At 37.9% G+C, this 11,865-nt stretch overlaps 1 protein-coding gene and 1 long non-coding RNA gene across 2 annotated transcripts; one reads left to right on the forward strand and one right to left on the reverse strand.

The window, feature by feature from the left end:
- Nucleotides 1–6,129: 6,129 nt before the first annotated feature.
- On the forward strand, nt 6,130–11,259 carry LOC107228220 (heat shock protein 75 kDa, mitochondrial). Its single transcript, XM_015669602.2, has 13 exons — nt 6,130–6,280; nt 6,477–6,587; nt 6,655–6,737; nt 6,868–7,095; nt 8,648–8,817; nt 8,916–9,025; nt 9,108–9,181; nt 9,266–9,612; nt 9,723–9,870; nt 9,948–10,075; nt 10,156–10,343; nt 10,433–10,731; nt 10,814–11,259. Exons 1-13 carry the CDS (start codon nt 6,154–6,156, stop codon nt 10,913–10,915), a joined length of 2,115 nt encoding a protein of 704 aa, XP_015525088.2. The 5' UTR covers nt 6,130–6,153; the 3' UTR covers nt 10,916–11,259.
- LOC124295193 lies at nt 10,949–11,858 on the reverse strand. Its single transcript, XR_006905086.1, has 2 exons — nt 11,735–11,858; nt 10,949–11,378 (listed from the first exon to the last, which is right to left on the reverse strand). It is a non-coding gene; the product is annotated as an uncharacterized LOC124295193 (long non-coding RNA).
- Nucleotides 11,859–11,865: the final 7 nt, after the last annotated feature.

Genomic DNA, 11,865 nt, shown 5'->3' on the forward strand with positions numbered 1-11,865 from the left:
GCTAGACAAAATGGCACACAGCTGTTCGCAATTAAAATAGACTCCTGATGAACTCAATGGAATTAAACGGTCAGCTATATACGCATGTAGCTAATTTTTCGTCTTCGAGATTCAATATTTTAATTTAATTCAGCTTATGATTTCTTTATTCTTTCTTGATTCATCAGACTTCTTTATGATTGCATGTTTAAGTTGCAAACTGAACATATTTTAAAATCATTTATAGACACGTTTTCGAATTGAATAATTTACCTCGAAGGCGATTGCCTGAGTTCACTCTTCTTCCGTGATTAAATAATAGCTGCACTGTTGACTAAAGTTGAGTGAGACGATCTGCGAGTGGTTATAATCTTCCAAATAGTGATACATTCCATAGTTGAAAGGATCTAAAGAACCCATTGAGACTCGATTAACGAAGAAAAAAAAATTTACGTCTTTTAAAAAAGTATCAGTGCAGAAAACCCATACTTTTCAAAATTGTACGCGAAAAATGAGAGAACAAAATAAATTTATCAGCCGTTCACGCCGACTAATATAACAGGCCTATTTGGAAAATTTATTAATTGAAATTGCGTTTTCTATTGCCAAATACTGAATCCAGAAACTTATTTTCAAAAAATAAACGAACAATGTATGGAAAAAAAATGTACATTGAAAAATGAAAAATGGCCAGAAAAATTGATCATGATCATGTTTCATTTTCAATGTTTTTCTTTGGTTTTTTTTTTTTCTTTTCTTCTTTTTTTTATCTAAGAATATCTTATTATAATTATCACTATTGTTATAATCATTATTATTATTATTACCATATCTATTATCATTATTAAAATTATTATTATTTCGTTTTCTTCAACGTCTCATTTGACAAAACTAGTAAATTTTGTCTATGTAGAATATTGGGGCCATAAAACATAATCTAAAAGGAGACAGGTGCTCTGATTCTCACGTCAATAATATAATATGTATAAATCAAAATATGTCGTCACATACATATATAGGTAAATATCGGTTTGATTATATATTTTTTCTGTTTCTTTTTTTTTTTTTTACATTCGGTCTCGTTGGATTGTTTCTCGAACATTGCATATAAAACAACGTTAACAAAATATATATATATAAACGAAACACTCCAGGGACCAACGCAAGGAAGGGCACGTGTTTGCGAATCGCTGCTGATAAATGTCATCGTATATTGTTAACTCGTTATTTCACATATATAAAAAAGAAAAGAAGAATAGAACAAAATCAATTCAGATCTGATTGTTGACGGGATCATTCGATAGTAGAAAATATAAACGTTGAAAATGAAGAATTACGACCGCGATCGGACGTGTTTGTAATTATTTATAATATTTATAATTTTATATAATCTACTTCATACTGGGCATTTGAATATAGAATAGAGAATGTGTTGAACCTTGGATTTGTTATAAATAAATGCGTCGAGTTCCTCCCGCACATAATTTCATTTCATTTAAAGAAAAAAAGGTAACAAATTTTTGCCCTTTTTGTTTTTGCCACCAATTTTTCTTCATTTTCATCTTTACCACGCAGTAACTTAATAAAATGTCTTCACCAATATACGTAAACGAAAGTTGAGTTAATATTGTCTCGCGTTTCTCATCGAACTTTTCGCAAATAATTCATAATAGTCGCAAAGAAAACCAAGTCTACCAAAAATCATTGCAGGATAATGTCAAATGCAAGTCGCGGAAAAAAAAAAACTTAGTCGCGACTGAACGTAATCTTGATAATAATATATTCGCTGGTTTTGCCGAGTATAAAGCGACGGGTGTGCAAAATCGCGGATGTCGCTGATTCGCAGGGTAGCGAGTGGGTTTCGGGGCTGGCTTGCGTGGAAGGTTGAAAATAAATGGGTGAAGATTGCGGCATTGCGGCGGCTGTGCCGAGTTCAGATGGTTCCCGGAAGTCTGCGTCGAGATAGCGACTACGGCTACTTTATGCGGAGGTCGACGCACCCGAAAACGTCGCGTTTCGGTTCAATACATCCGGTCTCGTTGCTTACGCGTTGAGAAACGTTTTCGGCACGGAATTGCTTTCGGTCTGGCTGCTAGCCGTGACTTCGTTCCTCGATTGCCAATTTTTCGTTACCAATTTAGTAACAATCTGATCGAATTCGCGTATTATTTGAAAATTTTCAACGATCGTAGCGTCTTCGGGGAGCGGAATTGAGTCGAAAACCAGTTTCTTCTTGCCGCTGGTTTCGTGCCTAGGCTCGTCACACGGATCGCGGCAGCTACCGGCGGTTCTGGTCCGTGGGGTTGAGGGTGGGATCAATATCACGTCGAGGGAGAAACTGACCTGAAAATAGGAGGGGGGAGGGCGTCGCGTGGCTGACGGGGGCAGAAGGCGAGCGAATTGAAGCCACCGCGAGGGATTAAGCGTCGCGGAGTCCGCAAAATGTCAGAATCAGTCCCTTTGTCTGCAGGGACTGTCCCCGAGCTTGCGCCATTTCAATTCTCGGCTCTTGGTCAAGCGACGTTCGTACACCTGCAAATTCGCAATGCGGTTGACGGGCGCGTCGCGTCGCGGCGTCGGTCAGATTTACCTGAAAGGAAAAAAAAAAAAAAATACGGAGCAACAGTCATTTTTCGTATCACGTACATACATTCTGGTGGTTGGAACTGCCGCAGGTTTAAGAATTTTATTTCTCAAGCAGCAATTATTCACAAAGGTAATCGCAACGTGACTGCAGGAATCTGCATACTTTTGCCATCTCTCAATGTTCACGGATACTTACCGCTCACTTTTCGTTTGCTCGTGTAATCGGATCACGCTCGTTGATTCCTGCTTGCGGGCGAAAAGCATAATTCATAAACCGCACCGCGATTTTCGTATTTGTACCGTGAAGTCAATTACTCTTCGTCCGGTTAATCGCATCATGATACATTATTCAACATTCCTTTGATACTTGGTTACTTTTTTCCTAACAATAATGCCCAAATGATTATACCTCGGCTTACTAAGCGCGACTCGCGTGAGACGCTTTTACCTTTTACCGTCAGTATCGTTGCGGTTCGTTACGGACACACCGCAACTTTTTACAACGTTTTTATTTTAATTCATGCTCGTATAAACTCGCAGCCTAATGCGGTAATAACGCCTTATAACGCGATGTAAAATTTGCCCCGAATCTCAGATTCGAAAGTAATTGAAAAAAATGATCGCTCATCGATTTATCCCTTTTTTTCTGCATTGGTGATCCTGTTGTTATATTATACCGACTAAAAATGCCACGCATGATGCGTCTGTTTGTTCATTCATTGAAATTAAATAAAAGCCTCTCCACCGTTGTTGACTGTTTTATATTCGTATGCCATTCGATTACTGAAAGTAAATAAAAAAAAACAAGAAATAAAATTGTGTTTCACCTCTTCTGATATAAATGATATGATATCTCTTTAAAAAAAATGGTTGAATAAAGATGGGCAAACGTCCCCTTAGCGTTACCAAGGAAGACCAAGAAGTTAGTTTCATAAAAATTGCTGTCTTACTATTAATATTTTGTTTATTAATTTTATTCCTATTCCTACTTCAAACGGTCGCTTCGATAGTTTGTAATTTGAAACGAAACAAAACAACAAGAAAGAAAAGGAAAGACCTTTCTTATACATATATACATACTTAAATAAATCAATCAATTGCTACGAAGAATTTATGGGATCAGTATTTCTATGTGACGAAGTTTTTGATATTCATTGAAATACTATAATAGTAAAAATAACTCGGTCTCTCGTCTTAGGTGATAAAAAACATTTAGTAATAAATAACAAATATGCCGCTGGAGAAATTGGGCTGAAAGTGGTCGCATTTTTTAGTCGACGTTACAAAATTGCATAGCATATGTACGTTGCATATCCTAACTCGAAGAAAAAAATATCACGATAAAACTTGTTGCGAGGTGAACCCTAGCTGTTAAGTCTGGAGTTTACGAGAAATCAGTGTCGAATTCCACGTTAATTGAAACGTAAAATCACAAATGGAACGTACGGCAATGATATTTATTCCTCGCATGTATTAACCGTAAGTTTCAATGGCATAATCTAATAAGGAAAATTATCCATCGCACTCATCCAGAAACTCGTTTTTTACACGATCATCAAAGTGTAGTACCTTAGGTATTGTGAAATTTGCGACCACTGAATGAGATACGTAAGTTAACGAAGGTAGCAATAACATGTACGTCGTTGGGATTGAGGGGAAAATCTGTATATAACAGCGTTTTCGTTGTATAATTTATGTTGGTATCGATAATAGTAATAAATTACTGTAATAATTCATAATTTAATGATAAATCATGAAACACAGAACATGTACATAAATGTATACACTGTAAACTGATAATATCCCAGACGGTAATGGATAGTTTCGAATAGTTATTTTTATTACTATTATTATCACATCGTAATAATAACGATCATTTTTATTGTTATAATTACGATTATTATTAATAATTATTGTTATCCTATGGTGGATGATCTCAAAATTACGTTCAGAAAACAAATATAAGGTACATAATACGTATAAAATTTTAATATTTCACTGCTGGTTCTTGACGCATGTTTATCGCAACATATATGTGTGCAAAATATGAAATGATAATTTTTTTTTCTGAGTTTGATTATAATCTATTTATCGTCGAAAATATTTTTTTACCATCGATAAATAATATATTTGCTGAATTAACGTTGGAATCTCAAAAAAAAATAAGTTACAGGATCTTACCAACATCTATAATTATTATTCAACTACCACAGATCACAAAATCAAAATTTCTGTCTAAAATTGATTATTTGCGTAAATTAATCCACCCGAAATCATATGAGATGCACGCATACGTAGACATAAATGTGATATACACACACACACACACACACACACATACACACACACGCGCACGCACACACACACACACACACACACATATATATATCGCGTTGAATTCCGTTCACATGATGAAAATATAGGGCACAATGTTTTAATTAAAATAAAAATGTTGAACTGAATTATGCACTTGACGATTATTAGACGGGCAGCAATATAACGAAACCTGATCAAAATCCTATCAGAAATCACTGCGCATCTACTGATTTTTATAACACCATTGACAAACGATCGATATCGAAAGAATGTAACAAGAACAGAACAAGCAAAAAATAAATGAATCAAATATATTATATATTATTCAATAACAGGCTCTTCCATGATATAATTAACTGATCTACCATATCTAAAAACGATTAGGTATTATACTATACGTTGTCGACGTACACGAAAAACTGCTATAAAAATTGTGTACTGTGTAATGATGAAGAAATTGTTTATTTGAAGAAAAAATTAAGTGAAAAAAATTTCGGGAAAATTTCGTAACAGTTAATTCGTTCCGCATTAAATACCTATAACTAACTTCTAACTGTGACCCTGCACTCTTCACTTCCAAGTTCGCAAAAGCATTCTATCTTACCATCTTACATTAACGAGTAAATAAATAAATAAATATAATAAACTATTCGTAACGGATAACTAGCATAATTATAAAATAGTGGTACAGGCCGCAGGTACCAAATATACCGCAAAGAAAAAGAACCTACATAATTATTAATTGAATTTAAATTACAATTGGTTAAGGTAATGATTATGATGATTATGACGATGGTGGCGTGGATGGCGATGACGATGATGATGCTGATGATGATTATGTAAACGATGATAAATTATTCATGAACACATTTTATTTTATGAGAGTCGAGACATTTTTTCATGTCTTTGTATATTTTTATGCAATGTTGTAGTATGATATTGTTTCAAAATATATTATACAGATAATAATAAACAAATTTATATGCCATACAAGTTGTTCTTATGGTTCTATCCGTGCTAGTTTATGTTTCAGATTTTTACGTCTCAGGCATTGTACAATGATATGAGAAAAAGGGAAATAAACGAGAATTGCGCCGAAGGCTGGTATGTTTTGCGTTTTGAATTTTGATCATCCATACGCTCCAGCTATCATATCATATCAAACAACGATATCGCGACGTATCGGAGTCAATTTCGAGCGATTGGCGTGCCTTTAGCCTTTGCCTTTAGCCTTTAGCCTTGAGCCTTGAGTCTTGAGCCTTCAGCGTAAAAATGGCGGCCGCCTTGCGTGCTCGTTGCGGAGTTAGAAGCGCGATTAAATTCGGAAGATTTCTGACGAGGTCGTCGAATTTGAAGTCGAGAAATTTCTTCGAGCTAACCAGATGCAGGGAGCGTTCACGTAAGTTGGAATTTTGGGTTGTCATTGATCTGTACAGTGGATGTAACCCTGAAACTCGAACTCTAAATTGAGGTTAGGAACCTCACGCCGGTTTTGGTTGAGTCTCGATCGTTTGAATGCCCGGTGGAAATTAGCTGGGCCTTATACTTCACCTCACTCCTTGCCTTGTCTAATTTTATTTCTTTATTTTTTGCAGTATCGCAAAATGCCCACGTACGATATCTCTCGTCGCAGGCTGCAGCCGAGCCCAGCAGCTCATCCGATTCCGACCATCACAGTATAATCAAAGACACAGAAAAAGCCACAGGTAATCGAAGCTTGAAAGTGCGTATTTGTAGCCGAGAGCATCTACTAAAGTCTATCTTTGCTTTCAGGACAGAGCGAGCGGCATGAATTTCAAACAGAGACTCGTCAGCTGCTCGATATTGTTGCCAAATCACTGTACTCAGAGAAGGAGGTGATTATCGCTACTCTTCTTAATGCTAAATTTCAATTCTTAATACTTTCATAAGTGACTGGTAATTGCATTGATTACTACACGTAACGTTAATACATCTAATTAACTTTCATATTCGCTTACTTCGTAGGTTTTTATCCGTGAATTGATCTCCAATGCCAGTGATGCCCTGGAAAAACTGCGTTATCTGAGCTTGAGCAGTACAGAAAACGATGCAGCCGCTGCAAGTCAGCCTCTCGAAATTCACATTGCTACTGATAAACAGAACCGCATACTCACCATCCAGGACACCGGAGTTGGTATGACTCGGGAAGAACTCACCTCCAATCTCGGTACCATTGCCAGATCTGGGTCAAAGGTATGTGTCTCTTATCATTTTTGCGTCAAAGCTATAGTTTGGTTTTTCATCCATCATGTGGTACATTTTTTCTAGTATTTATATTATCTTCTATGACTATTTTTCTCAAAGAAGAATGCTAAAATAAAGTTATAGTACTTTTCATTAGATTGAATGAAAAATGTGTTTGCTGATATCCAGAATTTGGTTGTTTTTTTTCTAGTCAATTTTAGATTACAGAATTGTCAATTTGTGAAATCCTTCTCTGTTATACCCTGAATATTGTAGGAATTTCAGACGGTGAAACAAAATTTTTTCGGCCGAGAAAATTGAACCAATTGCGACTTCTCGATATCGTATTTTAAGATTTTGCAAAATGATTAAATTCTGGCTGTAATTTTTCATCCGACAAAGAATCGTATAAGAAAACGCAATTTCCGATCGTGCAGATCGTCGTTAAAAGTCCGGAATAGCAAACGACGCCCGTTTACGCGTAGGTATAGATGGATGCAATTATTGAGGCAAGCACTCGTCTAAACGAATATATGCAGGATCGTCGCCGCGTTCTGAGCAGATTAGAGATGCCGCGGGTATAAGGGTGAATGCAGGGTGAGTGTCAGTCTGATTAAATCCGGGACGGTGGGTCGCAGTTGTGGGTGGATGGGTGGGTGGGATAGTTGCTGTTACTCGTTAGATTCACCCCAAGAGAGAACCAGATCGATCCCTACCTTGCACTCCCATCCCCTGCTGTCCAACTAAATTTACCGCCTACTTCGGGGAACCTGGTAGCCCATGTGTCTTCTTACGATCCACTCGCACACGCGTTTACTGCTATCTGATAGGTATACTCTATACATACATATCTCATGAGGTGTATGCAATGTCGGGGTGAACGTCTAGCGGATGGGAAAGAATTGTTATTTTCACATGCTGCAAATCCCATTTTCTTCGCTACCTCTTGACAAAAACGAGAATATTGTGTAGTTTTTACAAGCATTCGTAAAAACTGTAAAGCAGTCGAGTTGTTGACGGAGGTATCGCAAAAAAAATTCTTTCCTGCTCACCACGCCCAAATTTACGCATTGCTGCGAACTGTCGCGATCCGAATTTTACTCGTATCGTTTCAAATAAATTAAGTAATCAAGCAAACCCTGATTAGGATTATTGCGGGATGCTTCCCTCTCTCTGTGTTTCGCTCTTTTTCTCGATCAAATTGCCATAGGATTTCTACTACGTACAGTTGAGAAATTTCGCCGCATATGTTTATTTCGAACGCGGAAGTTGGTGGGATGTGATATACCGGGAAACAATAAATAGGAGGAACTAATCAGTGGGGATTGGCACGCTCTTATAGATTGGATCATTTATCACAATACGTTGCAGTCGCTTATCTCTGTCCACCTTAGCTATTATTTTCGACGTCTACGATAAGTTCCGCAGTCGCAAAAGTCTTTCATCGTTAGTTTTTCCCTGTGAATTTCGGGCTCACGCGTGGTGCGAGGTTTTTTCTTTCCCTCTTGCTGATATATTCTTACTAAAGTAGTCGACTCATAGATTACGTGTCTTTTCGCAGGCGTTTTTGGAGCAGATAAAGGGTAAAGAAGCATCTTCCGGTGACCCCTCCGCGATCATAGGACAGTTTGGGGTGGGATTCTACAGCGCGTTTATGGTCGCTGACAAGGTTGAGGTCTTCACAAAGTCTTATGAAAAGGATGCTGAAGGTCTGCATTGGCAGTCTGATGGGTACGACTATTTGATAAACACGAACTACGTTGCGATTCGTTTAAAAAAATTTAGAATACCATCCGCGAGTGATAAATTTTTATTTTCACACGCTACAGGTCCGGAACCTACGAGATTTCTACTGCCGAAGGCGTTCAGCCAGGAACCAAGATCGTTCTTCATCTGCGCGTCGATTGCCGAGAATTTAGCGACGACGCAACTATAAATAGTAATACTCCCTTCTTTCGTGAAAATTAAAATCACAATTTTCGTGGGTTCGACAATAAATGAATAATTTCATCAATTTCCAGACGTCATCAAAAAGTACAGCAACTTCGTTGGCAGCCCCATTTTTGTTAATGGAAAAAGATCTAACGTGATCCAGGTGAGGTATCCAGTATTCTTCTCATATTCCCTAGCTGGAATTCATTTATGATTATGTTGTAAAATTCTTCTTTTTTTTTTCTAGCCTCTGTGGATGTTGGAACCGAAAGACGTTAAACCTGAAGAACACGCGCAGTTCTTCAGATTTATTGCCAACAGTTGTGATACGCCAAGATTTACTCTGCACTATTCAACGGACGTACCGTTGAGCATTAGAGCTCTTTTATATTTTCCTGAGGGAAAACCAGGTCTCTTTGAAATGAGCCGCGATACTGACATCGGTGTCTCTCTCTACAGCCGTAAGATTCTCATCAAAAGTCGCGCGGAAAATATTCTCCCGAAATGGCTGAGGTTCGTCAAAGGTGTCGTTGATTCCGAAGATATTCCACTGAACCTGAGTCGCGAACTTTTACAGAACAGCGCATTGATTGGGTGAGAAAAAATGTTTAAAATATGCAAAAGCATCAACGAAATATTTAAATTTGAAAAACTTATACTTTGTGCTAATTTTCGGTCTAACCTTTTTGGTTAATCAATTGTAGAAAACTACGAAATGTTCTCACGTCCCGCATTCTGAGATTCTTATACGAACGGTCGACCAAACAACCCGAGGAGTACGAAAAATTTTATAAAGATTACGGGCTTTTCTTGAAGGAGGGCGTAGTTTCAAGTTACGATCAACATGAGAAGGTAAGACACCTTCGTAACGATATTCAACTAAATTTAACCGTAGATAATTATTATTTGTCTTTTTCCGACAATTTCAGGAGGAAATTTCCAAACTATTGAGGTTTGAGTCGTCTACTTCGAAACCAGGAGAGTTGGTTAGTATTCCACAGTATTGCTCTCGCCTGGCTGCAGGGCAGAAAGATGTATATTATTTAGCAGCTCCTAGGTGAGTAATAATATTTACCTACCTATCTAATTGTAAAATTAACTCTCGGTACCGTTTGATTGAAAATTCTACCCCGGCAGTCGAGTCTTAGCCGAACAGTCCCCGTACTACGAGGCTCTCAAAAAACGGAATCTCGAGGTACTATTTTGCTACGAGCCATACGACGAACTCGTCCTAATGCAACTCAGAGAGTACAACTCTCATCCCATGACATCAGTTGAAAAAGAAATGCGACATAACAAGGAGGATGACAGTTCACTCGAATTCGGTAAAAGTTTAACGTTTGTTTTCTGACGGACAGAAAAAATGTCGGCAAATCGGTATATTTTTTAAACTAATGATTTTATTGCGTCGAAGGTGGTTTGGACAAATCCGAGGCAGACAAGCTTGTTGGTTACTTGAGTAATGTTCTGAAGGGCAAAGCTTTTAATGTGAAAATTACAAGCCGGCTAGAATCGCATCCATGCGTCGTTACTGTCGAAGATATGGCCGCTGCTAGACACTTTCTTCGTACTCAGAGTCACCAGCTCGATAACGATGCCAAATTTTCTTTACTCCAACCTCGGCTAGAAATCAATCCTAAGCATCCGATCATAAAGAAACTCTCACAGTTGGCCACATCGGATCCGAAATTGGCGGAACTGGTCACACAGCAGGTATTTTAGCGATATTTTACCGACTACCAAATCTGTCGATGAATTTTATTTTCAATTGATATTATTCACCATTTTCTCTTAGTTATTCGCTAATGCGATGGTCGGAGCTGGTTTAATGGACGACCCACGTTCCTTGTTAACTTCTATGAACGAGCTCTTGACTCTAGCTTTGGAAAAACACTAGGAAAACAGACTACACATCGATTTTCGTACACTACAGACAACCAGCTCCAATGGAACGATGTGAAAGTTTGGTGAATATCTTCCTAAACTATTATTCTGCTTCCAATACCGTTAGATCATATAATATTGTACATACCATAATTCGTTTACGTTTATTTTTTATTTTATCCAAACAAATAACACGTGGAATGATAGATTGACCTAATATTCGCTCACCGTCTCTCTTTCTTTGCCGACGTGCACAAGGGGTTAGAAAACTAAAGATAAACTGTACCGTGATTTTAAATATGAATTATTCGTTTCATAAAATATTTCGATTCATTATAATAAATGTTATCTAATATACTTGTGCTACCTCAAATAGTGAACCTGTTACAACCACGATATCGCCATTTTACACGTCTACTGTACTCGTCCAAGTTGATCCGGCCGGTTCATCTCCGCTTATGGCAGCTGAATATCATCTGTCGACAGTAGAGGTATGTGTTGGAATAAATTTCAATAAAGATAATAACAATAAATATTGATCTTTATTTTGTGGCGTTCGTTTTCGATTGCGTTGTCCAAACGTTAATTTAACAAATCTGCAAAACTGTAAACCTTTAAATATTAGGCGTGTGTGTACCGTGATATGCGAAAGCAATTCACACCGCCGCCCGATTGTAGGCAACTCAATTGATACATTTACAAACATATAACGGCTATCTTTTGGGTTGCCTATTGGTAGGCGAGTGGTGTGATTAGTTTCTAGCGCAATTTCCCTGCATTATCCGCGGCCTTCGATATCGTAAATACGGGTCGGTTACTGACACGGGCTTACCGTCGATAATTAGTTCCGACACTTCACACCGTGTCGGCGGGCGCTGCTCTTCGATGCGTCGTCCGAGTTCGATAGTTGCTCGAAGGTGGCAGAAGCGTCGACAAAAATTTGAGGTGTCGCCTGGCGGCGAA

Source organism: Neodiprion lecontei, chromosome 6 (assembly GCF_021901455.1).
Source record: "Neodiprion lecontei isolate iyNeoLeco1 chromosome 6, iyNeoLeco1.1, whole genome shotgun sequence".
NCBI classification, from domain to species: domain Eukaryota; kingdom Metazoa; phylum Arthropoda; class Insecta; order Hymenoptera; family Diprionidae; genus Neodiprion; species Neodiprion lecontei.